Here is a 19,895-nt window from a genome sequence, read left to right as displayed (position 1 = left end):
TGGAGCCGCTCCGGGAATCTGCCATCTAGACAGCCGGTGTCGCCGCGTCATCGTGATGGAAGCTGCGGGCAGGCTCCTGCACTGGGCAGCGACGGCCCCTCCGGCTGGCCAGGTCTCCCGCCCCACGACTCCGGGGTTGGGGACGGGGGTGCTTGGCAGGCGCGCACACACACAGGCCGTGACCCGAGATCGGGAACCACACAGAGGTGGTGCGGGTGCCGGGGACCACGCACGAGGCCTTCTCCTGTCCCCGCCCGGCTGCTCAGAGCCGGGGCCACCGCGTGCTCCTGCAGCCACATGAGGACGCGCCGTGGCCACCAGCCAAGCCGCAGCCTCAGCACAGCTGCCCTGAGGCAGGGCCTCGGGCTGCTGGCCTGCGGCCCCAGTGGCTCCTGGCCCCAATCCCAGTACCAAGAGAAACCACCTCTAACTCCAAGGTCCCGTCAGAAACCTTCGCTGGACACAAACGGGCTCCACTGCTGCAGCCGGAAAGCGAGATGTCCCAGCCGTGGCACGGGAAACCGGTCACCCCTAGTGTCGCGTCAGCTTCCCGGGAACCGGGCACTCAGCCCAGCCAAGGCCCGGTCCCCTGTGAGCGCTCAGCCCCCGCGTGACCCAGAGCACCCGGGACGGCTCATGCGGGCAAAACGCGAAGGCCGTGTGGTGGAGGGCCACCGGCGTCGCCGTGGACGGCCACCGGACACCTGACCAGCGAATGCAACGTCCCAGAAGATGCAGAGGTTAAAAAGCACAAATAATTTAATAGCGCCACACAGGACCTCCACCAAACCGGCGGCACAGGGGACCCCGGCCCGCGGAGCCTCAGCGGATGACGGTGACGTGGGGCGGAGCGGCGGCCAGGTCGGTGGAGGCCGGGTACACGACCCTCAGGTTCCCCTCCAGGTCCACCACCCGCACCTGCTCCAGCACCAGCGGGGCCTGGCCGTCCCTGGCCGCGCTCGCGTCGGTCTTGGGGTCCGAGCGCTGGCCCGGGCTGCCGTCGGCCTCGGCGTCCGACAGCGAGCCTTCCTCCTCGGTCTCCAGTGTGTACTTGTTCAACTCCGCCATTTTCTGCAAGCGGAACGGGACTTCTCAGTCTGGGGCAGCGGCCCGGGGGCCGGGCGGCAGGCGCAGGCGCAGGCCCTCACTCACCAGGACCAGGGCGTCCATGACGTCTTTACAGATCTGCAGGCTGGTGGCACTGGTGACTTCCAGAAACAAATCAGACGTCGTCTTCTTAATCTGTGGAAACCCAAGGAACGTTTCTGAGGGGAGTGACGTCATCGCACGCGGACAGCAGCAGCTCCGCGCTGACTCAGAGGTAACCTGGAAAGCCATCTCCTCCCCAGGCAGGCTCGGCTGCTCCCGGCTCGGCCGTGGCCCCCGCACCTCGCGCGGACAGGACACGTGCGGGCTGTTCTCCAGGGAGAGGCGCAGGGGACGGGTGGGCCGACCCTACCTTTGTCTTCTCGCTGTTGGTGATCGGGGGGAAGGAGATGGTGTCCCCCGCGGCGTCCACCAGGCAGGGGTAGCTGTCTTTCCCATCCAGCAGGTGCAGGTACCTGTGCGGGGGCAGCGCCTGCCTGAGGGTCGGAGCGGACAAACCGCAACCTGCCTCGGACGGCGGGCCAGGGGCACGCGCTCCTCACGCTCCCGAGGCCTGCACCCAGCCCGCGTGTGTCCCTGAGCGGTGCCCGATCGGAGCAGGTCCGGGATCCGCACTGGCTGACGGCGCCCAGCGGCGCGGGGCCTGGATAAAGTGCGTGGGTTTGGCTGGCATCTTGTGCTCGGCTGCTATTGGCTGGAACAGCCCTGCCCCGTCCAGGGGCCACCCCGAAGAGGGCTGCACGCCCCCACACGTGCGGGGCCACCTAGGGCAGACGGGACCCCCGCCCCGCCCCGCCCCGCCGGGAGCCGCGGCTTTGCTCAGGGCACCTGTGCAGGCCGGAGACACCCTGCCGCTTGCGCTGCTTCCGCTGCTCGTCCGCCTCCAGCTGCAGCTGCCGCACCAGCTCCTTGGCCTTGGCCTCCCTCCGCCCCAAGGGGACGATCTGTCAGGTGGAAACGCGGGACGGCCGTCGTGGTCACAACCACACACGCCAGGGCTCGCTCCCCTCCCCTCCCTCACCGGCAGAGGGGGGACGGGGCGGTCCAGCCCAACGAGGGGCTCGGCCCCCGAGGGCCTCACCACAGGGCGCTGCCCAGGCACGGCACCAGGAGCTCACACCAGTCAACCCCAAACGACCTAGGTGCTGGCTAAGGGTAGCGAAGGCAGCGTCCGAGTCACGCGGCCTCCGCCGAGCACTGTGCCGGCTGCGCGGCCTCCTCGGAGGCAGCCCTGGGCGTGGTACCGGATCCCACCGCCCGGGCTCGGCCTCGCCGTCAGCACGGGGGCCTCTGGGAGCGACACTGGGGAAGCCCCGGGTGCGGGCAAAGCGAGCAAGGGTGGCGGACCTTGAAGTCCTCCGGCGGCCGGGCCGCGTAGAGCAGGGGCCCGCGGACGGCGTGGAGGTCGTGGGTGGCGATGGTGGCCGCCGTCCTCTTCTCGCACAGGTCTTCATGGAGCTTGGTCTGCGACAGGAGCACAGAGTAGCCGCTCGTGTCTGCCCAGGGCACGGCAACGGCTTCGCCCGCCCCCTCAGCCAGCTGCTCCCCGAGAGCCCCCTCTGCCGCCTTCCTCTCCTACGAGCCTTCTGCACACTGGGGGGCCATCAGCGGGGGCCCTGTCCTGCCTGTCTGCACGCTGGGGAGTCGTCAGCGGGGGCCCTGTCCTGCCTGCGCGCTGGGGGGCCTTCAGCGGGGGCCCTGTCCTGCCTGTGGGGGCCCTGTCCTGTCTGCACACTAGGGAGTTGTCAGCGGGGGCCCTATCCTGCCTGTGGGGGCTCTGTCCTGCCTGTCTGCACGCTGGGGACTCGTCAGCGGGGGCCCTGTCCTGCCTGCGCGCTGGGGGGCCTTAAGCGGGGGCCCTGTCCTGCCTATCTTTGCTGGGGGGCTGTCAGTGGGGGCCCTGTCCTGCCTGTGGGGGCCCTGTCCTGCCTGTCTGCACACTGGGGAGTCGTCAGCGGGGGCCCTGTCCTGCCTCTGGGGGCCCTGTCCTGCCTGTGGGGGCCCTGTCCTGCCTGTCTGTGCTGGGGGGTCGTCAGCAGGGGCCCTGTCCTGTCTGTGCTGGGGGGCTGTCAGCGGGGGCCCTGTCCTGTCTGCACGCTGGGGAGTCATCAGCGGGGGCCCTGTCCTGCCTGTGGGGGCCTGTCCTGCCTGTGGGGGCCCTGTCCTGCCTGTGGGGGCCCTGTCGTGCCGGGCAGGTGCCCTGTCCTGCCTGTGGGGACCCTGTCGTGCCGGGCAGGTGCCCTGCAGCTGGCCCCGGAAACACGCCCTTCTCCGAGCTCCGGCAGTGCCTCGGGGGAGTGACGGGGACCCCAGGCTCAGGGGCGCCAGTGGGTGCGTGTGGGAGGGCGAGGGGCCTCTGTGAGCGCCCACAGGGTCCTTCAGGGGTCAGCGTGACCGACAACCACACTCTGCATTGCGCATCAGCTCGGCCTCCTCCCCCAACTCTAGGACTCAGTACTGAGACCCCAGGAAACCCCCCTGCTGAATGCAAACGTCTGCTTCCCCCAGACAGGAGGGGGGCCTGCCTCACGGGGCACGCGTGGGGCCTCTCCCACACGCACAAAGGCACCTCGTATTGCCAAAGCTGGCCAGTCTTCAGAACACCCAGGGCAGCCGGTCCACCAAGCCCGTGCCGGGAGCAGCTGAGCGCCACGCAGGGCGCTGTGGACAGCCCGCCCACCAGATCCTGGGCACTCAGTGTTCCGTGGCAAACCGAGCAGAACACAGCGTGGCAGCCGCCCGTGGCAGAGCCAGGAGTGGCGAGGGGCCGGGCCGGCTGCAGCGGCTGGAGGGGGCGCTCTGGCGCGAGTAACACTCCCACCCCTCAGCGAGAGGCTGGACGCGGCCTCCCACCCCCAGGCGGGCCAGGATCGGCTCTGCCCCCACCCCACCCCACACCACCCCCCCCCCAGGCGGGCCAGGACAGGCTCTGCTCCCACCCCACCCCACCCCCAGGCGGGCCAGGACCGGCTCTGCCCCCACCCCACCCCACCCCCAGGCCGGCCAGGACCGGCTCTGCCCCCCAGGGGCCCGGGCACCCACCTGGGAGGTGAGAAAGCGCTTGAGCGCGTTTCCGGGCCGCAGATTCATGCCCCGCACGACGGCGCCCACGATGTAGGGCCGCACGTCCCTGACCTCCGGGCTCACCCTGACCGTCAGGGGCGCCGGGCTCTCGGACACGTGCAGGACGCGGAGCAGCAGCCTGCCCGCCTCGTCCACCTCGGCCTGGCCCTCGCCGCTCTCCGGCCTCGGCTTCCTCTCCCGCCTCTTCCTCCGGCCGTCCTCTCGCTCGCCGTCCGCCTTGGCCCGGCCCTTGCCGCGGCCGCCGGCGCGCAGGTACTCCAGGACGGACCTGGTCTGGCAGCCGCTGACCATCTTCTCCAGCCGCTTGTCCCGCAGCTTGTTCCCGCGCAGGTTGAGCTCCTTGAGCCGGGGGCAGTCGGCCAGCTCGGCGGGGATCTCGCTGAGCTGGTTGTTGGAGAGGTCCAGGGTCTGCGGAGAGAGGCCGAGGCCCTGCTGGGTGCCCGGGTCTGCAGGAGACCCCAGGGTCCTGCTTCACCTCTGCCACTACCCGTGACGCCCCTCGGGGACACCCTCCCCCAGCTCTGTCCCCTGAGGCCGCTGCTGGCCCAGGCGCCGTGGGGACAACGGCCATCTCTGCAGAACGGCTTCCTACGGAGGCCTCAGCTCGGCTTGGGTGCACCTGCGGCGACTACAGCACGGTCCCGGGCCACCCGACAGGCAGGGGACAGAGAGGCAGGGAGGCTGCCCCACCGGGGGGGGGGCTGCTAGCCTCGGAGCTCAGCAGGGCTTCTCAGGAGAACCACGCGCCCCAGAGCTGCCGCGTGCCCCCCCCCCCCCCGAAGCAGCGGAAGAGTGCGGGAGCTCCCACTCGCTGGTTCACTCCTCAAATGCTTGCCCCGGCCTGGGCTGAGCCAGGAACCCAATCTGGGTCTCCCGAGGGCAGCAGGCGGCCGACGACCTGGGGTGGACGCGGCAGGAGCTGGGACTCGACCCCGTGCCAGCGGGCCCTCTGGGAGAAACTTCTCTCCTCCTCCTCCAGGGCCACGGGCATGCCGGGGGCCCTGCTCCTTGCTCGGTGATGGGGGACTGCCCCTCGGAGGTGCCCCAGGGAGCGACACCGCTGCGCTGACCCACGCAGGCCCCTCAAGGCGCGCGTGTGAGCTCTGGAAGCAGAGATGGGGGGGGGGTCTCCCCTGAAGACGAGGAGGGGTGGCCTCACGCATCTGGCTGGGGCAGAGACAGTACAGGGGCTTTCTCAAGCCTCAAGCTGGGGAGGAAACTTCCGGAGCCCTCCGGCTTTCGGGGGAGGGGCCCTCGGGCTGAGCCTCCTGAGGAAGGCAGGAGCTGGGAGACGGAGGGCACGACCCCCCCCCCCCCCCCCCCCGGGAAGAGCGAGGTCAGGACAACGTGTGCCTGCCTGGGAGGTCCCGCCCATCCCAGCCCAGCCCCCAGCCTCTTCCCACTCTGACAGTCCCTCCCACCACGAGGAGGCGCCTGCGCCCCCTCCCCACCATGGGGCGGCCTCCTGGCAGCAACGGGAGCTGTGGGTTCTGAGCCCGGGTCTAGCGTCACACCCTCCCTCTGCAGAGCTGGGCCCCAGCCCTGGGACCAGCCTGGACCAGCCTGCAGCCTGGGCTAGCCTGGGAGCCCCCCGGCAGGGCGGGACTGAAGGTCGGGTGCAGGGGTCAGGCTGCTGCCCCCATCTGCCCACACGCAGGGGCCGGCCCGCAGCTAGGGTGCTCCCATGTACAGGGTACCCTGGGGCCCTGCGCGCCACATGCATTTTGGGTAAAAGCTCCCCGGGGGTGAACCCTTAATCCCCCCCCCCACACACACAAGCACTCTGAGGGCAGGACAGGACCTGCCGGAGGGAGAGAAGAGAGGCCGAGGGCGAGGCCGGCCGGTCCCGGGCGCAGTGCCAGACGCCAGCACCCTCCGCCTGGCCTCGGGCCTTCTGGGACGCCAGGGCTGCCGGGCCGGGCTGCCTGGGAGGCGTCCCAAACGCCTGCTCTGAGTGGCTGACCGCCGAGCCTCAAGGGCGATGTGGGCGGAGAGCATTTCCCAGTGGACCCCTGCGGCCGAGACTGGACACGAGGGGCCAGGCCAGGGGGCCCCCGGCCTCGGGCAGCCGCCGAGAAGACGGGGTCGGATCCCTTCTGCTGCAAACGGTTTCACGTTCAAGGCTGAATTTCCCGGGAGTTCAGCCGGGAGAAACCCCCACGGGGGTCTTGAGGAACCAGGGTGCTGTCTGACCCCTCCCTCCATCCAGCGGGCCCGAGGCGGGGACTGAAGCGCCCGCCGTCTCTGTCTCTCCCGGTGAGCCCGGGCCCTCTGCGTGCTCTTGCACGGATCAGCAGGCCGGCGCTGGGGCAGCTGAGGGCCACTGCTGGGCTTCCCTGGGCTCCTGCCACACGGCCGCCGTCGGCTGCAGCGCCGTGGAGCGCACCGGTGAGCCCCCCCACCCCGGTCCTCTCCTCTGGGAAGCGCCCCAGACATCGGTGTCCAAGGGCTCCGAGAACCAGGCCTCCGGGCAGCAAGAGGCCTGGGGGAAGCCAGCACCGACTGCCCAGGCTGTGCGGGAGGGGCGCCCCTCGGACTGGAAGGAGGCCTGGGGCTCACTACGGACCAGGCGTTCACCGTGGGAGCTGGACAGAGGCCCAGGAGGTGACAAAAAATCCCACAAAGCCCAGTACTGGCGAGGCACCTGCCAGGGCCCACAGACACCTGACGGAGCGCGCTCCTACATCAGCCTTCGGGAGGCAGAAGCCACGCTGGACAGTGCGGTCCACCCCATGGCACGCCCTGGCCGTCCAGGGACGCCAGCACGCACGGGTGGCCCTCCTGACCACACAGACACTCGCGTGCACACACACACGTGCACACACACACCTACACACAGGACACACACACAACCATCGCAGCATGTGGGCAACTCCCGGCCCCGCCCACAGCCTCTGCGCGGCCGGGGAGCCCACGCCGGAGCCGGCTCGGGAGGGCGCGCGCGGGACGCGGCCCCGGGCACGGGCCAGGCACTGGCACCCCAGATGGGCGAGGAAACCGGCCCTGGACCAGTCTGGGCTGCCCGCTCCGGCCCCGGCCACGCTGCCCGCTGCAGCCCCCGCCCCCGCCCCGGGCAGCCCCGCCCCCTCCAGGGCCCGCCCCGCCCCCGCAGCCCCGCCCCCTCCAGGGCCCCGCCCCGCCCGACAGCCACGCCCCTGTGCCACGCCCCCTCCAGGCCCCCGCCCCCATAGCCCCGCCTCTCCCGGCAGCCCCGCCTCCTCCAGGGTCCCGCCCCCGCCGAGCAGCCCCGCCCCTCCAGGGCCCCGCCCGCAGCCCCGCCCACCTTGAGCGAGGCCAGGTGCGCCACGTCCGGGCTGAGCTCCAGCAGGCGGTTGTCGGCGGCCGCCAGCTCGCTGAGCAGCGGCAGCGCGCCGGGGACGAAGAGCGCGGCGGGGAGGCGGTGCAGGAGGTTGCCGGCGAGGTTGAGGACCTGCAGGCGCGGCGCGCAGCGCGCCAGGTCGGCGGGCAGCTCGCGCAGCCGGTTCCCGCTGAGGTTGAGGCTCTGCAGCTGCGGGAGGCCCGGCGGCTCGGCGGGGCCCAGGCCCTGGCCCGGCGGCAGCGCCTCCAGCGCGTTGCCCGACAGGTCGAGCACCCGCAGGGCGGGCAGCGGCCCCAGCTCGGGGCTCAGGCCGGGCCCCAGCGCGTTGCGCCGCAGCACGAGGCTCTGCAGCCGCGGCAGGCCCTGCGCCAGGCCCGGGCCCGGCTCGCGCAGGCTCCCGCAGCCGCTCACCTCCAGGTAGTGCAGCAGCGGCAGCGTGAAGAGCCGCGGCGGCAGCCGCCCGCCCGCCGCGCGCACGCGCGCCTCCAGCCCGGGCCCCGTCAGCAGCAGCTCCCGCCGCCGCTCCCGCTCCGCCAGCTCCAGCTCGGGCCAGGCCTCGGGGACGGCCGCCGCCGCCGCCGCCATCGCGCCGCCGCCCGCCGCTTCCGGGCGGGAGCGTCACTTCCGGTCCGCGCCGGAAGTGGCCCTGGGGCGCCGGAAGTGGCCCTGGGCGCCGGCGCCTTCGGGGCGGGCTCCGGGGAGCGCGGCGCTGTCCGGTGGGTGTCCGGCGGGTGTCCGGCTAGAGGCTGACCCGCGTGTGCGGGCGCGGGCGGGTCCTGCTGCCCGCTGGGCTCTGCCCTGGGCCCGGCCCCGGTGCTGGCGCGAACGCAGAGGGGCGTCCCGTGCGGGCGCCGGTTCGAGTCCCCGCTGCTCCACTTCCCGTCCAGCCCCCTGCTGATGGCCTGGGCGGGCAGTGGAGGAGGGGAGACCCCGCCCGGCCCAGCCCCGGTGGTCGCGGCCATCTGGGGAGTGAAACACTGGAGGGAGGACCTTTGTCTCTCCCTCTGAAACTCTCTCAAGTCTTTTAAAAAAAGGAAAATCGGCAAGAGGCAACCGTGCAGCCCAGATGGAGGCTTGGGCGGGGGCGGCGGTTGTGCCGGAACCCGCTGGCCGCTGGCCGCCTGGTGGCCGGGTTGCCCCTGCACACGGCCCTTGTCTGCACCCCTCTCTCATGTTTTAAAGATTTGAGAGGGAGAGACAGACTTCCGTCTGCTGGTTCACTCCACAGATGGCTGCGGGTCAGAGCTGGGCCGGTGAACCTCGCCCGGGAGCGGAATCCCAATAAAAGCTTGTGAATGAACTCATTCATCTGGCTGGGAAGATTTTGTTAGGCGCCAGACACCTTGCAGGGCCCATCAGGAGCCAGGTGCTTCCTCCGTGTCTCCCACGTGGGTGCAGGACCCACGTGCTTGGGCCATCCTCCACTGCCCTCCCGGGCCACAGCAGAGAGCTGGATCGCAAGTGGAGCAGCCGGGACTCGGAACAGATGCCCTTATGGGATGCCGGCTTTACCTGCTACGCCGCAGCGCCGCCCGACTGGCACATTTTTAGAACTGAATTACGGGCAGGCGCCGCGGCTCACTAGGCTAATCCTCCGCCTTGCGGCGCCGGCACACCAGGTTCTAGTCCCGGTCGGGGCGCCGGATTCTGTCCCGGTTGCCCCTCTTCCAGGCCAGCTCTCTGCTGTGGCCCGGGAGGGCAGTGGAGGATGGCCCAGGTGCTTGGGCCCTGCACCCCATGGGAGACCAGGAGAAGCACCTGGCTCCTGCCATCGGATCAGCGCAGTGCGCCATTGGAGGGTGAACCAATGGAAGGAAGACCTTTCTCTCTGTCTCTCTCACTGTCCACTCTGCCTGTCAAAAAAAGAAAAAAGAAAAAAACTGAATTACGGCTGGTGGTCGGCAGATGGCCCCCAGGGTCGCCGAGCCAACCGCAAAACCGTCCCGGTGGAGGCGCGAGAGCTGCTCAGGGAGCTTGCGGTGAGCTCACAGACTGCTGCGCCGGCCGTCACCGGAGCCAGCCGTGGTCCCCGGAGACTGACCGAGCGGGCAGTGGGCTGGGCCCCGGACGTGACCAGCAGCTCTGCAGTGGGGCTCCAGACGGCATCCCGGCTCTGCTGATCCAGCCCCCTGCCAGGACGCGTGGGAGGGAGCAGACGGCCCAAGCCCTCGGTCTCTGCCACTCACGGGGGCCTGGACGGAGGTCCTGGCTCCGGGCTTTGGCCCGGCGCAGCTCCGGCTGCTGTGCCATTTGGGGAGAGAACCAGTAGGTAGAAGACCTCTCCCTCTCCCTCTCCCTCTGTAACTCTACCTCTCAAATAAAATGAAAATCTTCTTTAAAAATGTACTTGTTTGAGAGAGAGGAGACGGCTTCCTTCCCCTGGTTCATTCCCCAAGCCTGAACAGTCAGGACTGAGCCAGGCCAGGGCTGAAGCCGCGGGCCAGGAGCCCAGGGACCCCGTTACTTGAGCCTCCCGCTGCTGTCTCCCAGGGGGTGCACCAGCGGGAAGCAGGGTCAGGAGCTGGAGCCAGTTCTCAGGCCAAGGGCCCTGATGCGGGACGGGGCCGTTAGCCGGCGTCTGCCACACGCGCTGTGCGGATGTGGTTTATCTCTACCATTCACACTGCAGTGTTGGCTACACTTGATTTCTTTTTTAAAGCTTTATTTATTTATCTGAGAGAGAGAGAGTGAGCGAGCTGACAGCGGAGTCCGGGCCGGCCCACGTTCCCTCGCAGCAGGAGTGTCCAGGGAGGGAAGGAGCTGCCTGGGAGGGAGACCTGCACACACCCCTCCATCCCTGCGTGGCCTTAGGAACCAGCGTGGATGTCGGGGTCCGCATTCGCCTTTGGGGCGGGGTCCCCTGCTCTGGGAGGTGTCGGGGGCGCAGGCTGCAGCCGGGGCCTGGGAATCCGGGGCTTTAGGACGGGACTCTCGCCCCCGGCAGCCGTCGGGGCCTGGTGGGCAGCGTTCCCTTCAGAGCCAGCACGGAGGCCATGCTGCATCCACACCCAGGTCCCGCAGATGTGGGGAGGAGGTCAGGGTCAGGGCTGCAGGGGCGGGGCCAGGTGGGGTGCAGGCCGTTCCCGCCCGTCCTCCCACCCCCGCCCACCCTCTCCCGCCCACACCCCAACGCCCCAAACAGTGGTCCCTTGGGGCTCCTTGCCCCTGGTGGGGACAGTCCTGGACCCTGAGCTGGGGAGGGTGCCCACAGGCAGGACACCTGCTGGAGTCCCTGCAGCTGGCAGAGGGATGGCAGGAAGCTCTGCTGCGGGTCACGCAGCCATGAGGGTGGGTGTTCAGGTCCCTGGAACCAGGCGTCCTTCCCTGTGCGTGGACACTGCCAGAGGCTGACCTCATGCCCTTCTGCTTCAGGGGGACACGCGCTCCGCTCTCCTCTCCCCTCCCCGGCCTGCAAGGCTCCCGGGAGCCCGGGGTCCTGGTCCCTCCTGTGGCCCAGGCACAGGGGAGCCCAAGGGGGGAGTTCTGGGGCTGCCTGTCCCCTGCCCACTGCTGGCTCTGCGGGGCTCGCCCCGCCCTGGAGAAGGCGAGGGGCCCCTCCCCGGAGCACGCGAGGAAGCCGGGCAGGGCCCCGCTGCTGTCACATGGTCCCTGACAGAGCCTTTGGGACCAGAACCCCCTCCATGGGGCCCCGCGGTGCCCCAGGTCCCTCTGCACCACGGCCTTTCATCCAGGGGCCCTGCTGGGCACTGCCACCTGCTAGCGGTGTGGACGTGGGTGCCCGAGCCCAACCCTGGTCGCAGGCTCGCTGGGGGCTCCTGGTGAGCAGGCTCGCAGGGCTGTGTGGGCTGACTCGCTCCTGCCCCCGGACACGGCCCTGCGCCCTCAGCCGGGGCCTCGCCCGCGTTCCAGCTCGCTCTGCCCCCCTTCCAGGGGGCACACAGGCCAGCTCCCTCCTCTCTGCACACGCCAGCCTCCCTCCTCTGCACACACCAGTCTCTTACAGCAACCGTGTAACTCTGTGTCGTTTTAAGGTTGATGTTTGTATAAAGGAAGACAGAACTTCAAACTAGAAACAGTTACGAAATCACCATCAAAGTGGATACAAGCTGAAAAACCTCCCCCGGCTGCATTTGTACTTACTTTTTTTTTTTTTTTTGACAGGCAGAGTTAGTGAGAGAGACAGAGAGAAAGATCTTCCTTCCGTTGGTTCACCCTCCAATGGCCGCCGCGGCCGGCGCACCGCGCTCATCCGAAGCCAGGAGCCAGGTGCTTCTCCTGGTCTCCCATGGGGTGCAGGGCCCAAGCACCTGGGCCATCCTCCACTGCACTCCCTGGCCACAGCAGAGGGCTGGCCTGGAAGAGGGGCAACCGGGACAGAATCCGGCGCCCCGACCGGGACTAGAGCAGAACAGCTTTGGTGCCCAGGACAGATGCCCACTCTCGACGTGGGCAGACCCCAAGGCCGCTGGACGCAGCCGGCTCTGACCTCACCGCACAGGGTGCAACTGGTCAGTGTTGGACCCCAAAGGCAGCTCCGGCCGTCTGGCCCCTCCGGCAGTGACCCCAGGACAGTAGCTCCCCCGGGGGAGCCGGCCAGCTTCACCCGTCTGTGCCGAGCAACCTCCAAGGAGCCCAGGGCTGAGCCACACACACGCGCGTCGCCCGAAGTGGTGGCCTCAGGACAGCCGTGAAAGGAACCTGAGCGAACGGCGACCCTTTTGTCACATTAGGAAGTGCCAGGCGCTGCGTCCTGCCCTCGCACACACACTCGACTCGCACCCTGACAGTTCTGGCACCTGAAATGTGCGACACAGGAAACTATGTCAAACGGCAAGAAGCTGCAGATCTTCATTAAAAGTACTTACGTGGGTGTTCTAATGCCAAATGTATAGAAACAATTTTCTTCAGTTATTTAATAGCATATCTCAGAACGTGAAACAGAACTCAGTATAAATACCCGCAACACGTCCGTGAGTGCACTCAGTGCTTACGGGGGGGTTCCAGCCTCGGCACCGGCTCCCCCGAGCGCCTGCGCGGTTTCTGCCCGGCTACTCCTGAAGCTCGGTGCCGCCGCCGCTGGCCGCCCCTCGAGGAGGCGCGCGTCACGGGGCCGTCTGGCTCCCGCTCCCTGGAACGCACGCAGCCTCCTGGACATCCTCCCCACCACGGACGCACGACGTCACGACGTCACGCAGCGTTTCTAGCTTTGACCGGAGAGAAGGAGCCAGGCCCAGCTGGGTTTCTCGGTGCTGTTTTATTTGGTCAGCGTTCCGGGAGCCGCGGCCAGGGCAGCGAGGGGAGCGGGCGCCCGCCCGGGGGTCTCGCCAGTTTGCTGGGCGGCACTTGTCAAGGTTACTCTCTTGTTGGTGTTAGTAGCTGAGACGCCCACGCTGGAAGGTATGAGCTCACCCCGCCGGGGTCGCCGGCAGGTCCGGGACCCACACTGCTGCTGGTTCCTGCGCTTCGTGGGTTTCACCCGGTGGGGATCGAGACACAAGGGCCACCAAGCCCACACACCCCCGCGGGACGCTTGGGAAGGAAGTGTGAGTCCCAGCCAGGGGTGCAGCTGGCTGGGGGGACACGGCCAGTCCCTGTAGGCTGCACACAGGCCCTGCCCCGTCCCAGGGGACCAGGCGTCTGCCTGAAGTTCCCGGAAGTAGGACGACTGGTTGAGGCGGCTTCCTGAGGTTTGCTTTCAGCAGCGTCGGTCACGTGGAGTGAGCGCTGGGGGCTGTGGAAGGCACCAGGCGACCCCGGGCCCGGCGGGGCGCTGTCCGCTGAGGGTCGAGCAGATGTGGGCGCTCGCGTGCGGTCACTCCACGGCTGGCTCTTGGGAATCCACTAGGGCAGAGTTTGCAGCATCCTGAGCAGGGGCAGAACCTGGACCACCTGGCAGTGGACTCTGCTGGGCGGGGCAGGGCGTGTGGAGGCGGGGCTTGTGGAGGCGGGGCCAGCTCGCAGTAACCCTTGCTGCTTTTTTTTTTTTTTTTTTTAACAATTTCCTTTTTACCTTAATTTATGTTACAGGGGAAACCCAAGTTCCGTGGAGCTGAGCGAGCCCTGCTCCCCGTCGGCAGACAGACCTGCCGGGGAGAAGGCGGCGGGCGTCTGTCCTGGGCCGGCAGCCTGCTGAGCCAGGTCCCGCGCAGTCTGCAGCCTGTGTGGAGGCCGGCTGCGCGAGGCTTGCGGTGACTTTTTATGGAAACCACGCCACGTGGTCAGACAAGAGGACCCGGGCTGAGCCCGTCCTGTGCAGTGGTCCCTGGCTGGCCCCACGCAGAACGGCGCCTCCCTCTTGTCGTGGCGGCTGGCACGGCGGGGCCCTGAGGCTGCGCGGGGTTCTTTGGTCGGATCCACACACGTCACTGACGTGCAGCTGACGCTGTGCACGTGGGGCCCGGGCGGGGCTGAAGGCCAGGGGCAGTGCGGACAGAGCCTGGTTGCCAGGTCCATGGGAGTTTTTGGAGGACAGGGTTAGAATCAGGAAGCGACGGGACAGAGCGTGAGTTGGGTCACCGCTTTGCACGGGTCCTGGTGGAGCCCTTACTCAGGCCTCCCCTGGGGGTGGGGATCTTGCTTCCGGCCTTCAGTCCTGGGGCCCCGGCCTTGGCCACGGCTGGGCCTTTACCTGCAGTGGGGACACAGAAGACACAGGGGCTGCCTCAGGAGACGGCTCTCACGCATGGGCTGGAGCGAACCCCGGGGAGGGCAGCGTGACTGGCCGGGGGCAGCCAGACACAGGGCGAGCCTGAGCAGTCAGCACGGTGCACAGTGGTCCCTCGGCCCAGAGCTGGCCAGGCGGACCGTGGCCAATGTGAGCTGTGTTGGCTATGGGTGAAGGTGACAGGTGGTGCCCAGGGAGAGGACCCCGACACAGCACAGAGGCCCCAGGGGGGAGTTGTCCACCCTGGCACTGGCTGCACCCTCAGGCCCCACAGGTGCACGGGCCGGCTGCACGACCGTTCCCTCCTTCACGATGGAGGTGGGGGCAGACGACACCCTGTCCCCTCGTGCAGCACAGCCTGAGCCCCCAACACAGCATGTGGGCACTGCTGCTGACGCGGAGCTGTGCATGGGGCCGGCAGGGCGGGAACAACTGGCCGAGAGATGCTGGGCCTCCTCACTGGGCATCCTGCCTCCACCACGGAACGGCTGGAGCGGTGACCGCTAGGGCAGGGCTGGCAGGACCTCAGCTGCCCACTAGCGTCACGTGTCAGCGCTCCGAGAAAGCACCGAGGACCGGTCTGCATCCCGCGATGGCCCCGCGGGTCTGGCCGGTTACCCTGAGTTGACAGCACCGGGAACAGCAGCCATGGCGTGGCAACGTGGGGAGTCGTGGTCACACCACAGCTCATCCCAGGGAGCAGAGGAAGCCACACAGAGGGCCGGAGACCCTGGGAGCCGGCGCGGGCCCTCACCTGGCTGCAGCGCCTGGGCCTTGTGCAGGATGTGCGTCTTGCGCAGGTTCATGGTGCAGCCAGAAGGGCCCATGAGGTGAGCTTTCCACGCCTGCAACAGAACGGGGGCACGCGGCGTTAGGCGGCTGAGAGGGCCGGGGACCTGGGCTTACTGCCCACGATGACCACGGGAGGCGGCCACACCGCAGAGGTGCTGCGGAGCAGCCTGGGGGCCCGCGTGTGCCCCTTGGGTTGTTCGGGCCGTCAGACACCCTTGGGAGGCACCTGGCGGTCACCTCGCAAGCCCACAGCTCAGTCCCAACACACAGACTGGGCTGTGCTCGTGCGGCGTGGGGTCCTCGCCCAGGTGCCCGTGGACAGGCCGTTAAGGTGCACAGCTGGGGGCCGGCATGTGGCACGGGGGTTAAGCCGCCACCTGCCCTGCCAGTATGCCACAGACACCAGTTCCAGTCCTGGCTGCTCCACCTCTGACCAGGCTCCCTGTTAGATGGCCTGCGTGCTTTGGCCCCTGCCATCCTGTGGGAGAACCAGAGGGAGGTCCGGGCTCCTGGTTTCAGCCTGGCCCACTTGGGGAGTGACCCAGCGGGTGGAAGATCTGTCTCTCCCTCTCTCTAATCCCGTCTTTCAAACAAGTAAGTGCACATTGAAAGAAAAGGTGCATAGCGGGCCGCCTCGGGGGACGCCGCAGGCCCCGTGGGCTCCTCCTCCAGCACATTCCCCTCAGCTGCCCAGGGGTGCGCCCAGCCACACGGCCCTGGAGCCCACGCCGCCCACACAGGCCCGACTTTGACGCTGACACAGAGGAACGGGGGTGTCGATGTCCCTGTGCTGCCCTCCAGGGGATGGTCAGGGGACGGTTGGGGAGACAGCTGGAGGAGGGGGACGGTTGGGGGACAGTCAGGGGGACGGTCAGGGGGACGGCAGGGGAGACAGTCTGGGGACAGTGGGGGATGGCTGGGGAGACAGTCGGGGGACGGACACGGTCGGGGGACAGCTGGGCGATGGTCGGGGAGACGGTCGGGGGACGGGGACGATGGGGGATGGTCGGGGGCTGGTTGGGGAGACGGCTGCACTGGAGCGTGGCGCTCACCACCCTCCTGCTGTGCGTGCAGCCGCTCCTCCCAGCCCGCAGAGGCACTGGCACCGGCACCCTCTCTACTGGACCCGCCTCTCACGACCACTGTGCTGCCGCTTCCGGCTGTCCAGCCTGGTCCCCTCAAGCCTGCACTTGAGCAGGCTCCGTCAGGCCTGGCCCTGGGCTCTCCAGGTCTCGCCGGACAGCTTCAGGCTGCTGAAGCGAGCGGCCCTCTCGTGGCCCCGGGGCACCTGCTCACCCCTGCTGGTCACCATCTGCTGGCGCCGGGTGACGCTGGTGCTCTGGCCTGTGGGCGGCAGTGACGCCCTGCGAGAGGCAGGCGGAGAGGCACTCACACACCGGGTCTGTCTGCCACGACCACGGGATGCTGCACCCTGCTAGCCTGCTGGGGTCAGGGGTCAGGGGTCGGGCCAGGGGCGTGGGGAGCTGGCTGAGGGGCCTCAGCGGCCTCCAAGGCCATCCCAGACCCGTGGACACGTATGAGCCCACCAAGGCCAGCAGAGCCACCGGCCAGCTGGGCAGCCAGGGGTCCCGTGGGCGCTGTGCTCGCGTGGGTGCCGGCTGGGCACGCGGCACGGAGAACTCCACATGGGGAGAGCAGACGCGCGATGCTGTGAGCGTGCCGACCGCCTCGGAGCTGCCTGTTTGTCTCAGAGTGACACAGGAGGAGACGCAGACAGACAGAGACCGCCCGTCCAGAGCCAGGTGGATTCTGGGCAGAGAGGAAGGGCTGAGGGGCAGAACGGCCGCCTTCCCTGTTCTGACTGCTGGTGAGGACGCTGCAGAGGCCTGCCGGGCTGGGCACCTGCTGTGGCACAGCCCACGGGGCTGGGCCAAGGACAGTGGAGCCGCAGGACACAGCAGTGGACTGTGGAGGGCAGCAGCCAGGGAAGCGGCTGGGCCAGACAAAGGCCTCCACAGCTGGGCCCTGGGGCTTGGCATTTGCTGCCTGGCACAGAGGGCAGCACCAGCCATGTCAGAGCCGTGGACGTCCCCGCCCCCCCTGCCTGCAGCGCCCCAAGGGCAGAGCACGTGGGCACGGAGAGGCGGGCAGGGAGAGCTGAGCTCACGTGTGGCCGCGGGGCAGCAGTGGCCACGCAGGAGGCAGAGATGTTGGACCGGGCTGGGCCCAGACGTCCCGGAGCGCCTCACCGGGAAGTGGGAGCAGCGGCCAGGCAAGGTGGAGCTCAGATTCAGGCGCCTCCACCCCGACCACGGCCCGCGGACCTGCGGCTGGCTGACGGCGGCGGCGCTGCCAGCCCGAGGTGTGTCGGCTACGTCCTCGGGGCTCCCTGTCCCGACAGCCCCTCACCTCCTCTCCAGGCGTGAAATTCTCATGGCACAGAGGACACCGGTTTGCCAGCTTCTCTGACTTGGCGGCTGAAATGAGTCCAGCAGAACACGAGTTAGGGGCCCCGTGGACCTGGCCGGGGGCGAGGACCCCCCCAGGGGACGGGCGGGGAGCGGGCACTCACGGTTGCAGTCCTTTGCCTCGATGTGTCTGGGCAGCTCCTCCTTAGAGACGGCCTCGCGGCAGCGGCAGCACTTGCCAAAATCGTCCTTCCTGTCACACTCGGTCAGCAGGTGCTCCGTCAGGCTGCACACCTCCACCACCTTGACTCCCAACACAGAACAAAGCCCACCGCTCAGGACGCCCGTGCAGGGGTCAGGATGGCCATGGAGAGTGATCTGTGCCCTGTTCCCTGTCCTGCAGGGGTCAGCACGCCATGGAGAGTGATCTGTGCCCTGCTCCCTGTCCTGCAGGGGTCAGCACGGCCACGGAGAGTGATCTGTGCCCTGCTCCCTGTCCTGCAGGGGTCAGCACGCCATGGAGAGTGATCTGTGCCCTGCTCCCTGTCCTGCAGGGGTCAGCACGCCATGGAGAGTGATCTGTGCCCTGCTCCCTGTCCTGCAGGGGTCAGCACGGCCACGGAGAGAGATCTGTGCCCTGCTCCCTGTCCTGCAGGGGTCAGCACGGCCACGGAGAGAGATCTGTGCCCCTGCTCCCTGTCCTGCAGGGGTCAGGATGGCCATGGAGAGAGATCTGTGCCCTGCTCCCTGTCCTGCAGGGGTCAGCACGGCCACGGAGAGTGATCTGTGCCCTGCTCCCTGTCCTGCAGGGGTCGGCACGGCCACAGAGAGAGATCTGTGCCCTGCTCCCTGTCCTGCAGGGGTCGGCACGGCCACGGAGAGTGATCTGTGCCCTGCTCCCTGTCCTGCAGGGGTCGGCACGGCCACGGAGAGTGATCCGTGCCCTGCTCCCTGTCCTGCAGGGGTCGGCACGGCCACGGAGAGTGATCCGTGCCCTGCTCCCTGTCCTGCAGGGGTCGGCACGGCCACGGAGAGTGATCTGTGCCCTGCTCCCTGTCCTGCAGGGGTCGGCACGGCCACGGAGAGTGATCCGTGCCCTGCTCCCTGTCCTGCAGGGGTCAGCACGGCCACGGAGAGTGATCTGTGCCCTGCTCCCTGTCCTGCAGGGGTCGGCACGGCCACAGAGAGAGATCTGTGCCCTGCTCCCTGTCCTGCAGGGGTCAGCACGGCCACAGAGAGTGATCCGTGCCCTGCTCCCTGTCCTGCAGGGGTCAGCACGGCCACAGAGAGTGATCCGTGCCCTGCTCCCTGTCCTGCAGGGGTCAGCACGCCATGGAGAGTGATCTGTGCCCTGCTCCCTGTCCTGCAGGGGTCAGCACGGCCTCTCTGGGCCACGGGCACCGGGGTGAGGAACATCCCGGGTGCGCGCCCGCAGACAAGGCGCTGACCCTGCTTTCTTCTCCGCGTGTTACTCTAGCATCACACAGAGGTCACTGCCACGGTGGGGCAGGGGGCTGCAGCCGACTCCGGTGTGATACCTGCATCGGCAGAGTAGCTCAGTGGTGCAGTGCATGGCCCTGGGTTCAAGTCCCTGCCCACTCCTACTGCTGAGGATGCGTGCTGAGATTCTCTTCCCGCGCTGTCTGCCCTGACACCGAGTGCCTGAGGCCTCGCCCCTGGGGCTCCGTCGTCCTGCTCAGAGGGAGGGCGTGAGAGAGGCCCCGGTGAGGCACACAGGTCCACGCTCCTTCCTGCTGCTTCTCAAGGAAGGCCACTGCCCGGGGCAGGAGACTAAGTTCTCAAACCAGACGCAAAAAGCTGGAGCCACAGGCGAGACGGGCGGGGTGGAAGCCCGAAGACCCCTGAGGGCAAGGGCCCAGCAAGACACAGCATGGCAGGGGCCCGTCCGAGGGAGAAAGGGCACCCCACAAGTCAGCACAAGAGGGGGACAGCGCCACACAGGCGGGCAAGAGACCCGAAGGGGTCTTCCCGAGGGGGCGGGGTGGACACGCCCTAGTCAGGAGGGGCTGGGATGAAGGCAGCTCCCACCGCCCTGAACCAGCGTCCATGCCACAGCCAGACGTGCCCCGTGGGTGCCCGGAACTGAGCAGCAGTGAGACTGCACCAGGGCCCCGAGCAGATGGCGGAGCGATGCTGGCCTGAGGGGCATGGTGATTCCGCGCCGCGTGAGCCCATCTGTACACGGCCCCAAAGCAGGGCACGTGGACGGGCGGCGTGGGAAGTCAGGGAGTGGGCACTTCCTGCAGGCAGCGGCGGCGCGGCATGGCTGTCCCTGCGCGGGCGGCCCCCCCGGCTGTCCCTGCGTGGGCGGCCCCCCCTGGCTGTCCCTGCGCGGGCGCCCCCCCAGCCCCCAGCGGCGGCCCCCCGGCTGTCCCTGCGTGGGTGGCCACCCCCCCCCGGCTGTCCCTGTGTGGGTGGCTCCCCCTGGCTGTCCCTGTGTGGGCGGCCCCCCCGGCTGTCCCTGCGCGGGCACCCCCCCCCAGCCCCCAGCGGCGGCCCCCTGGCTGTCCCTGCGTGGGTGGCCACCCCCCCCGGCTGTCCCTGTGTGGGTGGCTCCCCCTGGCTGTCCCTGCGCGGG

General features: G+C 68.8%; 2 protein-coding genes and 1 long non-coding RNA gene across 7 annotated transcripts in view; 1 reads left to right on the top strand and 2 right to left on the bottom strand.

The window, feature by feature from the left end:
• Positions 1-741: 741 nt before the first annotated feature.
• LRRC47 (leucine rich repeat containing 47) lies at positions 742-8,130 on the bottom strand. The gene is made up of 7 exons (XM_051828335.3): positions 7,475-8,130; positions 4,150-4,599; positions 2,455-2,571; positions 1,936-2,051; positions 1,460-1,562; positions 1,153-1,242; positions 742-1,071 (listed from the first exon to the last, which is right to left on the bottom strand). Exons 1-7 carry the CDS (start codon positions 8,093-8,095, stop codon positions 823-825), a joined length of 1,746 nt encoding a protein of 581 aa, XP_051684295.3. The 5' UTR covers positions 8,096-8,130; the 3' UTR covers positions 742-822.
• LOC149125859 (uncharacterized) lies at positions 8,093-12,356 on the top strand. The gene is made up of 2 exons (XR_016210277.1): positions 8,093-8,226; positions 11,633-12,356. It is a non-coding gene; the product is annotated as an uncharacterized LOC149125859 (long non-coding RNA).
• Positions 12,357-12,369: 13 nt separating this feature from the next.
• CEP104 (centrosomal protein 104) overlaps positions 12,370-19,895 on the bottom strand; it is a 31,133-nt gene continuing 23,607 nt past the window's right edge. For 4 of the 5 annotated variants that reach the window (XM_089299335.1, XM_089299337.1, XM_089299336.1 and 1 more), the window contains 4 exons: positions 17,461-17,599; positions 17,298-17,365; positions 14,890-14,980; positions 12,370-14,099 (listed from right to left, as the gene is read on the bottom strand). In XM_089299335.1, the coding sequence (XP_089155461.1) occupies positions 13,984-14,099; positions 14,890-14,980; positions 17,298-17,365; positions 17,461-17,599 (414 nt within the window). In that variant the 3' untranslated portion in view covers positions 12,370-13,983. Of the gene's footprint in view, positions 14,100-14,889; positions 14,981-16,223; positions 16,292-17,297; positions 17,366-17,460; positions 17,600-19,895 lie in introns of all 5 variants that reach the window. The other variant, XM_089299332.1, reaches the window with a different exon arrangement.

The sequence above is a fragment of the Oryctolagus cuniculus genome, chromosome 7 (genome assembly GCF_051225735.1).
Source record: "Oryctolagus cuniculus isolate XC-2025 breed Fujian yellow rabbit chromosome 7, ASM5122573v1, whole genome shotgun sequence".
Taxonomy (NCBI): domain Eukaryota; kingdom Metazoa; phylum Chordata; class Mammalia; order Lagomorpha; family Leporidae; genus Oryctolagus; species Oryctolagus cuniculus.
Note: the sequence above shows the minus strand (reverse complement) of the source record. Positions and strands in the feature narration are given on the sequence as shown.

Bases quoted from the DNA above. Each gene is read 5' to 3' on its own strand.
- LRRC47 (XM_051828335.3), bottom strand. From the start codon at position 8,095: ATGGCGGCGGCGGCGGCGGCCGTCCCCGAGGCCTGGCCCGAGCTGGAG. The intron at 2,572-4,149 runs GTGGGTGCCCGG...CTCCTGTCGCAG, and splicing joins AGCGCTTTCTCACCTCCCAG to ACCAAGCTCCATGAAGACCT. The intron at 2,052-2,454 runs GTCCGCCACCCT...TCCACCTGACAG, and splicing joins GGCCGCCGGAGGACTTCAAG to ATCGTCCCCTTGGGGCGGAG.